At 45.0% G+C, this 13,168-nt stretch overlaps 2 protein-coding genes across 2 annotated transcripts in view; both read right to left on the bottom strand.

The window, feature by feature from the left end:
- Window positions 1-405, bottom strand: part of LOC112954198 (protocadherin beta-5-like) — a 2,923-nt gene extending 2,518 nt beyond the window's left edge. The window contains exon 1 of the mRNA XM_026047340.1: window positions 5-405. Within this exon, the coding sequence (XP_025903125.1) occupies window positions 5-344 (340 nt within the window). The 5' untranslated portion in view covers window positions 345-405. The remainder of the gene's footprint in view (window positions 1-4) is intronic.
- Window positions 406-1,466: 1,061 nt separating this feature from the next.
- On the bottom strand, window positions 1,467-7,229 carry LOC112954204 (protocadherin beta-16-like). The gene is made up of 3 exons (XM_026047345.1): window positions 7,213-7,229; window positions 2,813-5,327; window positions 1,467-1,874 (listed from the first exon to the last, which is right to left on the bottom strand). Exons 2-3 carry the CDS (start codon window positions 5,306-5,308, stop codon window positions 1,755-1,757), a joined length of 2,616 nt encoding a protein of 871 aa, XP_025903130.1. The 5' UTR covers window positions 5,309-5,327; window positions 7,213-7,229; the 3' UTR covers window positions 1,467-1,754.
- Window positions 7,230-13,168: the final 5,939 nt, after the last annotated feature.

Raw genomic sequence — 13,168 nt, forward strand, 5'->3', positions numbered from 1 at the left:
CCGCAGAGCTGCTCCCGGTCGATCCTGTCCGTAACTGCGAGGCGGCCGGTGGTGCGCTCTAAGCGAAAGTACTGCCGGCTGTCGTCCGACACGAGCCGAGCGTCGCGAGCSCCGAGCTGCGCCAGCTCCAGCCCCACGTCCTGCGCCACATGCGCCACCAGGGAGCCGCTCTCGCTCTCCTCGGCCACGGAGTAGCGGATGGGTTGCGAGCGAGCAAGCGGCACGGAGAGAAAGACACAMAGACAAAGCACTTGCCTTGCAGGCTTCATTGCGGTCTCTCTGCGTCTCGCCGATCGCGGTCGCGCGGCTCCGGGGAAACGGATGCCCATGAAAGGTGCCTCCATCCGAGCTCTCCTTCTCGCCGAGGTCGCTGCACTGAAGGGCGTCCAAGGTGCCGGGCAGCGGCTGGCGCGGAGGACCGAGCGCTCGCCGTTCCCTTCGCCGCCCCGCTCGCCGCCCGGCTCGCCGCGCGGCTGCAGCGCCGTCCTGGCCAACAGCACCACCCTGCGTCGCGTAGCGGGTACCGCTCCCGCCAGAGCCCGCCCGAGCGCTCCTATCCGTCCTGCCACCGCTGCGATCCCAGGCGTCCTGCTCGTAATACACGGTCCATGTAAGCAAGGCTCTAATGTTTCCAGGTTAAAAAAAAATGGAAGAGGGAGAGAAAGAGGGAGAGGGAGAGAAAGAGGGAGAGGGAGAGAAAGAGGGAGAGGGAGAGAAAGAGGGAGAGGGAGAGGGAGAGGGAAAATGGAAATAAGGAAGACAAAGGGAGAAAGGAAGAGAAGAGAAAGGAGAAAGGAAGTGAAAAACGCGAAATAGAGAAGGGAAGAGGAAGGGAGAATGGAAAGGTAACAGGAAAAAGAAATGGAATGGGAAAGGATAAAGGAAAGGARAGGGGAAAAGGAAAGGAGAAAGGGAAGAAACGAAAGTCTTGCGACAAAGCATGAGAACTGCACTGCCCTTTCAACCTATGAATCCCTAAAAATGTGGGAGCAACAGAAAATATCACGTGACTTTTTATTTCAGTGTCGAGTAATGAAAGCAAAAAGAGACAAAAACTTTCACTGGATTCACTGGATGGTACAATGCCTTATCTTTATTATAGAAATTTAAACCTATTTTACCGCAAAATCACTACTACTACTTTATTTCTCTACTGCCTCACACTTAGTTGTCCAGAACTGTCCTGTAACTGTTCAGTTTTCTAGTGTGAAAAAACATCCTCAACATTCACTTTTAGTAGTATGAAGAATCTGTAAACTCTTGTTCTTAATAAGCGAAGTATGTTACAGTCACCCATTTCTATTGTAAGCCATTTCTCTTTGTTATTAAATAGCTTCTCTGCACAGACAAAACCATGTTTTCAATAAGCGGCATTGAGCAGGCTATTGAAAGTTAAAATATTATCACAGAACACTCTCCGAAAGGAAATAAAAATACAGAAAATACGATGAAGGGAAAATTGCTTCTGAAAATCTGCTTCTGYTCTTCATATTTCTTTTAATATTCAGAAGCAACAGCACCATCAACCATCAAGATTCGGTGTAATCAACACACAGCACAGTTTTACAGTCCTCCATTCACATCATGGTTGCAAAATACCTATGTGAACAACCATTACATAAAGGAAAAATGTCCTTGCTCTCTCACAGAGCATACCTGTGCCTATTTATTTATTTGTTTATTTACCTCTCCATTCTCATTTCTCTGTGAGGACATTAACAGGTGAGGACAGACGGTCTTGTCCTTGTCCTCATCTACTGGTGGGCGAGCCAGGGGGTTTGATCGGGAATGTCATTCGCCCTTATCATCTTGTTAGCAGCACAACCTGCTTCCACGGGCCTGGGACCCATGTCTTCAGAGAGGGAAGCTCTGTCCTGCAAAGAACAGAGCAGAGGGCTGTCATTTGAAGGCTGMGAGTAAGCAGATGCCAGCTAGTAAAATAGTTTATATACACTTCCAAAGGGCAAGTCTACAGTTCCACGAACYATCAGGAAATTCCACAATGAGATTTTTTTAAGTAGATGCTGGGACTAAAACGATTTTTTCCCCCTTTCCTTTCAGTTGGTGGATATTTCAAGCTATTTTCTTCTCCTCAAAGATAGAAGGAGTTTTTGGTGATTAAAAAAAAAAAAAGTGTTGATCACTCTTAAAGGTTTGGGCTCCCTGCATTGGACACTACAATTTCCTTTATTATTTTAAAACTCTTCTCCACAACACCAGAACCTCCCTCATCTAAGTTCTCATCTTCACGGCAGATGCCACAGAATTGAGCTAGGCCGTGTTATTCCTCGACTTCTCTCAGCATCTTTCCAGCCTGTTGTATCCTTGTACCTGGAGTGCTGCTTGTTCAYTCTGAACACTGTCCCAGGGTGGCCGTCTCGAAAGTAGTGTCATTTCTGTACTCGATCACTACGGGCGTTTCACAGCACCTCCTGCACTCCCCCCTGCCTCCCCCCCCATCCCTTGCTTCATCCATCTGTGGTTCACCACCCTGCGGTCCCGGTCTCCTCTGTCTTCTTAGCTGTCCTCCTTTGGATGAACTTGAGACTACGTCTAGTGTGAATAATCACAGGATCTACTGGGCACCTACAGTGGAGCTGTGCTCCGAGTCACTTGATTCTACTTCAGTGTCTACCTCAGGAAAAAGGTCCTGAGCAAGCTATTATCCATTTACATCCCGCTTTATACCCGGATTAAGTTGCGTATCTGCTCCCAAGGGTGACCATCCCCAGCCGCCCACTCTTCACCCCACCCCTTCACGTTGCTCCGTCTTCTCTCCTTCCTGCCCACCCTGGCCGCGTAGSTCCCTCACCTGTGCTGCCCAATCGCCTGGTTCCCCGAGGTTGGTCACGTCTTGCGAACACACCGAGCTCCGCTGGTCTCCCGGGCCGGCGGGAAGTCCGGAGGGGAAACAGGGAAAGAGGGGCCTGAGGAATCGGAACTCGCTGTTGACAGTCCCGGCAGCGAAGCAGACGTCATACAAGTAGCTGTGGGGTACGGAGTTGGAGTTGCTTTCCTCAGTAATCTTCGGGAAAGCGAGTCCGGTCTCCACCTCCATCCTCCTGACCCGCCGCACCTTCACAACCACGATGGCTATCAAGGTGATCAGGAACAGTGCTGACACGGAGGATAAGCAGACGATGAGGTAGAACGTCAGCGATGTCTCAACATCGGCGGTGGGCGCCTCCTCACTGACCCGCAGGTGGGCYTCGGAAAAGCCCTCGACCAGAGTGAGGCTGAGGGTGACACTGGAAGAGCGCGGCGGCTGCCCACTGTCCCGCACAAGCACCACGAGTCTCTGCTTCGCCGCGTCCCGCTCCGACACGGCCCTCGCCGTGCGCACCTCGCCGCTGTGCAGCCCCACGCGGAACAGCCCCGGCTCCGTGGCCTTGGCCAGTTCGTAGAACAGCCACGCGTTCTGCCCCGAGTCCGCGTCCACCGCCACCACCTTGGTCACCAGATAGCCGGCCGGCGCATGTCTCGGCACCAGCTCTCCCGCCTTCGCGTTGCTGTTGGGCAGCGGGTGCAGCACCACGGGCGCATTGTCGTTCTCGTCGCGAACTTCCACGCGCACCACAGCCTGGGCGCTCAACGGCGGCGAGCCGCCGTCGGTGGCGCTCACGGCCACCTGGAAGGCGCGCACCTCCTCGTAGTCCAGTGGGCGAAGGATATAAATTTCCCCGTTCTCAGAGTTGAGTGACACGTTGGGCTTCTTCCCCTGCTCCGGCACCAGCGCGTAGCTCACGCGGGCGTTTTCCCCCTCGTCGGCGTCCGTCGCGTTCACACTGCCAATACGGAGCATGTGGTTGTTGTTCTCTTTCACTGACATCGTATAAATGGTCTTCGTGAACTCCGGGGGATTGTCGTTCACATCGGATATCTGCACGGAAATTCTTTCCTGAGAAGTAAGCCGCGGTGTGCCCCAGTCCATGGCTGTGATAGTGAYATTGTACTCCGGTGTCCTCTCCCTGTCCAGGGCCGCTTCTGTCCGTAGCTCATAGTAGTTATCGAAAGTGGGTGTGAGACTGAAGGGCAACGCCCCGTCGATCGCACACTCCGTCCTCCCGTTGTCYCCGGAGTCTCGGTCCCGCACTCTGAACAGGGCCACCACAGTCCGGGGAGGGGCATCCTCGGAAATGGACGCGGAGATGGAGGTTAGCGCTATCTCCGGAACGTTGTCATTCACGTCCAGGACCTCCACGYGCACTTTGCAGTGTGCATACAGACCCCCGCCATCCATGCCTCTCACCACCATCTCATGTTTTTTTGCTTCCTCGAAGTCCAGACTGCCCGATAGCCGTATTTCACCGGTGTCAGTGTTCATCTGAAAGAGCTGTCGAGATCGCTCTGAAGTCTGGGTGAAGGCATATCTCACTTTGCCATACGCCCCTTCATCAGGATCCTCRGCCACGACTCTAACCACCAGCTGCTCCGGCGGGCTGTTCTCGGCCAGGCGTACCTCATAGATCTCCCTACCGAAGACAGGGATGTTATCATTGGCATCCACCACCACGATCCGGACCTGAGCCGTTCCTGTCCTGGGCGGCGAGCCCCCGTCGGTGGCGATGAGAAGCAAATTAATCTCCGGTTGGTCTTCACGGTCCAGTTGCCGCTGTAATATCAGTTCTGGGTATTTCCCCCCATCCTTCCCGGTCCCGAGATTCAGGGAGAAATACGAATTGGTCTCGAGGCTGTAATTCTGCAGGCTGTTACTCCCCACGTCCTTGTCCAGAGCACTCTCCAGAGGCAAACGCGACCCAGAAGATAACGTTTCGGAAATCTCTAAAACCATCTCCTTTTCCGGGAATATGGGAGAATTGTCGTTCACATCAAGAACCTCCACCTCCCCTCGGATCAATTGCAAAGGATTTTCAAAGAATACCTTAAAGAAGAGTGTACAGACATCACTCTGCGGACAGATCTCCTCTCTGTCTAGGGTTTCCTTTACTGTCAGGACTCCCGTGTTCTGATTCAGTCGGAAATACTGCTCGTTCCCCTCGGAGACCACTCGGGCCTTGCGAGCAGCGAGCTGGCTGAGAGAAACCCCCAGATCCTTTGCGACATCGGCAACAAAGGCGTCCCTCTCCATTTCCTCTGCCAGAGAATAGCGGAGGGTTTCAGAGCCAGTCTGACACACGCATACACAGAGAATAAAGAAGATCACTTGCCTTTTGATGTCTCTGCTCGCCACCGCTTTCCAGGAAAACCATCCTTTCGGTGTATCCTCTCTGGTTCCTGGCATTTTAACGTGGCACCCAAGGTAGAGGAATGTTTTCGGGAATCCAGTGGCTAGATGTTTTTGTCTCATTGTGTCTGCTTGCCACTGCCTGGAAAAGATGATGTAGGCAGAGAAACTTCCCGGTCCGTGGCCAACATCCCCACCCAGCGTCGTAAGGGGGAATATTTCATCTGCCTTTCGCATTCGGGAGAGGTGAAGCCCTGGTATTTCGAGTTTGTTACTTAAATCTGTACACTTCTTCCCAAAAGGAATCAGTGCAATGTAATTTCTCGTATTTGTATGCAAAGATTACTCCTTGCATACGCCTTGCATTTGCTCTGAGTATCATCCTATTTCAGACGGGGGAGCTCTTCATAAATAGTTTCTGTTTTCCCTTTATGTTGTGTACGAATTGCAAGTTCTATCACTTCAACAGTCCATATTACTGTGTTTTACCTTTCTACTCCTCTACTGAATCACCACTGACCACTTAGCAAGTGGAGCAAATCTGAGGAGCTCTGCTTATTTATTTATTTATTTTAATTTAGAGGCRCTCTTCTGAGATGGTGACTGGAAATCTATAGGAAAAAAAGTCCTGGAAAGCAAGGACCTTATGACAAGAACTCACCATCACACTACAATAATAATACTGATCCAATACACATAATCCTTACGCAGTCTTCCACATTTTGTATATCACCTTCCTCAAAGCATATACGACTCTTACACTTTTCTGTCTAATGTCTCCCAAGCATTAAAACTGGAGTAAATATCTCTGTGCGCTGACAAAACCGGTAACAACAACAATAAACATAAAACACTGTTCTCTTCTTCCCTCCTGCTGCATGCTGTCCGCTTCTTCCACCTATTCTGAGGTAAGACATTATATGTTACCAAAATGTCCCCATTCCTAGTCAAAAATCGAAATATTGCAAACTACTTTCATAATTTGGAGAGATGCAGTCCTCTCTACTCTGATACTCACGACATGGGCTTAGAAACACCTTGAAGGACTATGTAGTCAGAAATAACCTCACATTCAGGTTTCTTTGTAAAGCTACAACTTGTAAACTTGTTAAGCTTTCTTTTGTAAAGCTTTCTTTGTAAAGCTACATTTACAAGGCAATAAATAAGAGACGTTACAAGTTACAACACTCAAATACACAAACCTTAAAAAGGAGGCGCTAATGGAGATAATGGCAAAGACCAGAGCTCTTAAGATAGTGATCGATGGGCCATTAAAAGAACCACTCAAGTTTCACCTCAAAGAGATTAATCTGGAAATTTTATCGCTTCCAGAGAGAGTCAAGAGATTTTCGCGGGCTATCAAGACCAGTCTAATAGCTTTCCTATTAGCAAATTGATTACGGGATATTTGAGCAGGGTTGGTTTAACATGCAAAGTTAATTAAGGGATGATAAGAGGGAGAAATATTGGGGAAATAGGAGTGGTCAAGAGAAACGTGAAAATAGCGGGGAAGGGGGCAAAAGGGTTGCTTGGACCCAAGATCCGGATCGGAAATCGCATAAAAACCGAAGGTTTTATTGCCAGTCCCGAGGATCGGGCTAATTTCAATGGCTCTGAGGGCTAAATTACTTCAAAGTCCGGGAAGGTTTTTCTTTTTTTCCTTCTCTAAAGCTATCCAAGTAGAGAAGTGTTCGACTCTCAAGTTTCTGTCATCAACAGTAACATGAAAGACACGATCTCAAGCTTAGCACATCAGTAGGTGCACTGCGAGTGCAGCTCCTCTCCTCATCAATGTACTGCAAAAATGACTAACATCCCAAATTCATTCATTTTGCAGTCATCAGTGCTTTCGCTCTGCTTTTTGGCCATTTAGCGAGGGGAAGATGCCGTTGCTTGACTGTAACTCTACCTCGTGGTACAACTYTGGCGACCTTCACCTTGCCAACACAGCCCTCATAGTGTGTGTTACACATCAGGAAACAGGTGGTTTGAGAGGAGTCTCTACAAGGGTGTCTACGGACACTKACCACGTCTAGAGTAGCCTGGTAACACGCTCTCCTCATTGCAGGCGAAGGGATGTTGTCCTTCACTCAACGCAATGTAGAAGGGTGCAAGGATGTTAACAAGGGCGCTCTTAGAAATAACAATAACTTGACACGTTAAAAGCTGCTATTTTTTTGGAATGCTCATATTTYTTTCTCATTTTAAAGTGAAATGAAGGGGTCATTTCCTGCACATCTTTGGATAGCTAATGCYGATTTTTTTTCACTGGGTTGCAATAAAATTGACATGTCCTAGAGGAAAAATAAGTAATAGTTATACTGACAGGTCAAGGCACACTCTTTTCAGGCATAATCTGGAACTACAGACTAAATATAACATATAATCCGCTTTAATGTTGGCGAAAATTTCATTTATCACCTTCAGCACATAGAAATATTTCATATTTCCTCCATTTTTTGACTGAGTTATGATTTTTTTAACCTAAGAAAGAATTCTTTGATGGCTGAAGACCCCTTCTCCTTGTAATTCCATGTAAACATCAATGTCAACCTGTAAATCCAGAGATGTACATATTGATCCTAAAATAAAATAAAATAAAATAAAATAAAATAAAATAAAATAAAATAAAATAAAATAAAATAAAATAAAATAAAATAAAATAAAATAAACCCTAGCAACATATTCTGGTGCATTCTCAATTGCTGTTACGTCTCCATGTTTCAGAACACGGTGTTACTGAAAAAAAAAAAAGAAAAGTAATAAGAAAAAAAAACTGTGTATACAAGACCTTCTGCTCCCCTTTCAGCAGCCTGAGAAATCGAGAAACTCCAGACACAAACTGTTTTCCTTCCCCTCATCGCCCAGCCATCCCATCTCCCATCAACCAGTCCATCTGGTCCAATGAATCCCCATCACTCTGTTAAATGTGAATATTTGTTTCTCCTGGTGTTAACTCCTTACCTTACCAACCAACGACTCTGCCCGAGCTACCAAGAACTTCGTCGAAATCCTCACAAATTCCCCAGTATTGAAGAGCCGCATCAAAGGGCTGGGGGCAGAGCCTGGACGAGATTCCACCTGCTCCACTTGCCAGTTGTGCATTTTGCTCTTGCAGACGTGTCTCGAGAAGGTTATTCTCAGCACCTCGCTTGCAAAGCCTTTGAATTAGGGCGTATTCCAGTTCAACCAGATTGCTTCAGCTGGGCTCTCAGCTAATATATAGCATCTGACTGGTTCTCATTGGTCCTTCCCTGCTTGTGAATTCCCAGCCCAGTAGCAACAGTAAACTCACAGCGTTGGCCAACAGAGGCACTGAGCATTAAGAACAGGAATTACACAGGTGCATCTAGACCCAGGTCTTCCAACGTCGATTTCTCTGCTATGTTTTGACTATTTCCAGAGCGAATTATGAAAGATCCTTCCCAACAGAAGTATTTAGCAAATAGACTAATTTTCTTTTCACCTATTAAGACATTTGATCTGGCATTAACAATCCAGACTAAGAAGTCCTATGTAAATTGTCTGTTAAATAAGTGTAATGAAGACCTGCAAATATATCAACATTATGCAGAACACTTTACATAAATGAGAGATATGCTAGATATTATACAACACAAATTGATTGCACCAAGCCCAGAGTTTTGGATTTAGTTTTTTTTTTTTTTTTTTTAAATAATGAAAATTTTAACTTTTGCATGTTCTCTCCTAAAGCGACCTGAGTTCAAGCACCAGTTCATTATTAATATTAGCACATTACCCATGCTAGCATCCATGTAGAAAGTTCCGTGTTCTAAAACCTCCCCTGAATACATTACAGCTTTGGAGAATAAAATGAAGCTATGATTTACATGATCAAAAGTTATATATCTTCGCAGTGACATTCTGGTAGGTGCTATCTCCAGTCACTAGAAGTTACACTGCCAAAAGACATATGGCAGACATCTAAACAGATTTTTTTCCTTTCTACATCTTTTGGAGGAAAGAAACAAGAGCTCTCTCCTCTCTAGCCATGACAACAGCAGTATTTCCCATCTGGAACACTTAGCTCCAAAAGGTATTCATACTAATAAACTGAGCAATTATTCTTTTCTTACTAAACATTGTGTTCAGTGGGATCTCACTTTTCCATATGCAAACCCATTTCTATGTTGGACATATTACAGAATCACAGAATCACAGAATATTCAAGGTAAGAAGGGACCTCTACAGATCATCTAGTCCAGCCTTTCCRCTCRAGCAGGCACACCTAGAGCATGTGGCTTCCTGATATTTCAAATGGCCTGTAATTAGTATTTTAGTCTCTTGTTCTCTGTCAAGATATTCTGTAGAGAAAATGTAATCTATTGAGCGTTATAACTCCCTTTTCATTTTTTGCACTGATTGTTCCTGTCAAGTAGGAGGCAATATGTGACAAAGTCACATGATGAACCTCCAAGCAGTGCAAGGTTTTTAAATAATTCAAGACCGATGTGTGAACAGTCATGGCTTTTCACATGCTTTTTATGAAGCAGCAGGAAAATAAGATGATTTTAAATTAACTTTTGGATAGGTTTGAAGAAGAGAATTAAGTGACAAAAAACACAGGTTTGAAAAAGAGAATTAAGTGACAGAAATAGAGTACAGTGACAGAAACACATGCCACTGGAACAAGGGCAGAATGTTTCTAGCTTTCGGCAAATATTTTTGCAATTTCCTATCTGAAGAAAGTGAATTGAAGTGATGAAAATAAAATAATCAAGTAATAAGGTAAGGAGAAGAGAGAAAGATAGACTTTATGCTGTTCTGGGCATTGAAATAAGACCGTTTTGTGGATAAGGTAAGTGAACACAGGATTTGCCAGTTTGGGAAAGAGCTTGACTTGATAGGGCTGACTTTGAAGTGCTGAGTGAGGAGAGAAATGAGGCATGAACTGAAAAGTAGATTTACAAATGAAAGAGAAAAAGGGAGAGCAAGAGGAATAGCAGTGATCCTATTCAAGAGAGGCCAAGCAAAGATCCTATTCAAGCAAAGATCCTATTCAAGAGAGGCCAAGAAAAGATGGTCTTGATGGTTTGGCAGAGCTTATCAAGGAGAGTGAAGACAGAAGAATTTACCTACAATCTATTTTGAAAGTAATCTCTGAGAAACCTATCAGTATATAGCCTGTAAGTAAAGACTCACAATGGGCATCAACAAAGAAAAAATGAGGTCCAATCATCTAGAGTGAAAGCAATATAGGGACTTATAAAGAAAAATCCCCATAAGAGACTTTCATGAAGGAGGATTAGATGCAGTCTTAAGTGAAAAYATAGGAAGAAGTCAGAAAGGAGCTGAAGTGCATAGAAAGATGGAAGAGGGAAGACAACTAGRTAGAGAAAGAAGTAAGAGGAAGACATGTCATTCCTTTCTGTGTTCCCCTTTCTCAAGATCAAGGATTTGGGACCTAGGATTCTTTCTTTTCTATCTTTCTCCCTCAGAATCTTTCTCTTCCTTTAGGGCGTAGGAAAATTAGAAAATATAACAACAAATCAAGGGAATCTCAGTCAGCCTGACAGGATGATGTACCTGGAAAATGGCAGACAGCTGTGTTCTACCTATTGAGTCTCTTGATGCCAGGCTAGGCCCATCTTTAAGACAGTTATCCAGAACCTGTAATCCTTAGATTTTATTCTCACTAAGCATGAAAACACTGATAAGGTGAAAACACTTGGTCCAATGCAACCTAAATGGGAGTTCAATGGAGAGGTGATTCAACCACAGCCTCATGGACACCTTGATCACTGCCCATGAGGAAAATAGAGTTTCTGAATAGAGATTCTCTGGGAAGATAGAGAGAGATCAAGGGTTCCAGGAGATGTCACCTTTGTTTCTGTCACATATGAATATGGAAATGGGTCAATTTTATGCGATTTTTCCCACTTTTCTTTATCTAGTACCTCTGAAAACACAGTGACTAAGTCAGCAGTTCATAAACACAAAGTGGCACTGTTCCAACTAAATGATAAGTCTGACCTCAAAAGAAGCGAAATCCTGTGGTCTACAAAAGCAACAGAGAATTCCCATGTTGGCAATATTTTGCTATTTGCCTTTTCATCTCCTTCTTTGCCCTCTGCTATAGCTCTCAGTATCTTTCTGATAGCTTCCAAAATGGACCTCAGAAGAAGACACTGGAAGAATTCTGACTTTTTTCCCACTCCAACCTTCTTGCCCCTTCCCACCTCTTCCCATTGCCCCCACATCTAACTGTTAAGGACAAATGCAGTACATGTCTTCTGAACAGGAACTTTCACATTACAATCACATTTAGAAGATGCATTTGTGWAGTTTTATTCTCTCACCTTGAAAGCAAGGACATAAATGTTGACTTCCAGAGTGTCTTTAGTGTTTTCTCCATCATTGCTTTTTGAAAAATCGCTTAAATCCATAACACATCCTTTAAACCCACTATTTCCAGCCTCTGAAATACAAAACAGAAAGTCTGAGGTTACATTTCCAGCAGCAACTGAAGATCTTCTGCATCACAGGATAGCGTTTGTGACTCAGACACAAATAGAGTTCAGAAAAGCAGGATGAAAAGTCACATCTTTGACACAAAGTAGTGAGGTTTACACTCTGATTATCCTGAGAAATCCTGGTACCTTCACCGTCTTCTTTAATAACTGTTGTTTATTTACAAAGGTGAGTTGTGCAAAGCCATCTTTATTTTGATGGATGTTTYGACACACTCTGCATTGCTAACCAATAGTACCTATAATAGTACTCGGTGAAGGAAAGGAATCATTCAGGAAACATATGRTCTATGAGGAGAAATCCAGAACGATTTATCCACCTTTTTGTAAACAAACACATACTCACTCCAGTATCACATCTGCTCAAGGAATGGACAAACAGCAGGAATGAAACTCTGAACACCAACTTGATAATCAATGCATACACACAATTATGAGTGAGAAATCATAAATCAAAATTATTTGGCATGTGCTGGTAAAAGTACATCACAGCTAAATCACTTYATGAAATTCTGATTTTTGGATAAGTGTAGTGTATGTTAAGATTCTTGCACTTGATCATTTTCTCTTTTTGGATTAAAAATACTGGACCACAGCAGTGATGGGGAGTACTCACAAATGGCAAGCAGATAGGARTCCACAACCACTTTCTCATTTAAAAATGATATCTGTTTAAGAGAAGCCAAAAAGATGATGCAACCTGGACACAGCTAACCTTAGGACTCAATGAAATGAAGTTTAGGGTCCACCAGCAAGCAGGACCTCCACTCTGCACTGGACGGGCTGGAGCAGCGCGGCTCAGCTCAGAAAGGAGAGGACCAGAGGTAGTGGTGCTTGGATTTGTTTGCCCCATCCCTGGCCTGGTTCAGCTGGGCTGRCAGGGGACATCTCACTGCAAGTGCCGTTTCTCGACAGTGGAGGGCGACCATCACCCGGGAAAAAAAGAAAATTAGCTGTTAAATTGCAAGTCACGGAGAGGCAGAAAACGGCTTGCAGACAATTGGGCTCACTCAGCTCCCCAGGTTCGGCTAGAGCAGGAGGCAGAGATGTCGCCCGGAGGCAGGTCCCTTTATTTTATTTTATTTTATTTTATTTTATTTTATTTTATTTTATTTTATTTTATTTTATTTTATTTTATTTTATTTTATTTTATTTTATTTTTTATTTTTTAATTTGCTAGGTAAATAATCATTTACCCTTCTCCCGCCAAGCCAGGACTTGCTGTTGATATCCTAATCCACAGGAGCTGGCTCCCATCATACAAGTGCAGTGCCTAGGGAAAAAAAAAGAGAGTGCACTCAGATCTGGGGAAAACAGCTCAGATCGGGAGAGTTTGGGCAAGAATCGGGAATTAAAAGGTCACTAGTGATGCAGTGAGATTTTGAGGGGAGGGGAGCTGGGCTGAGCTGTACTGGGAAGGCGATATTGACCATGGGATTCATTTAATTCCCTGGAAGTCCTACCGCTGGCTTTCTGCCCCTGTCCTCATCAA

This window comes from Nothoprocta perdicaria, unplaced genomic scaffold (genome assembly GCF_003342845.1).
Source record: "Nothoprocta perdicaria isolate Ctin4 unplaced genomic scaffold, notPer1 scaffold_492, whole genome shotgun sequence".
Classification (NCBI taxonomy): Eukaryota; Metazoa; Chordata; class Aves; order Tinamiformes; family Tinamidae; genus Nothoprocta; species Nothoprocta perdicaria.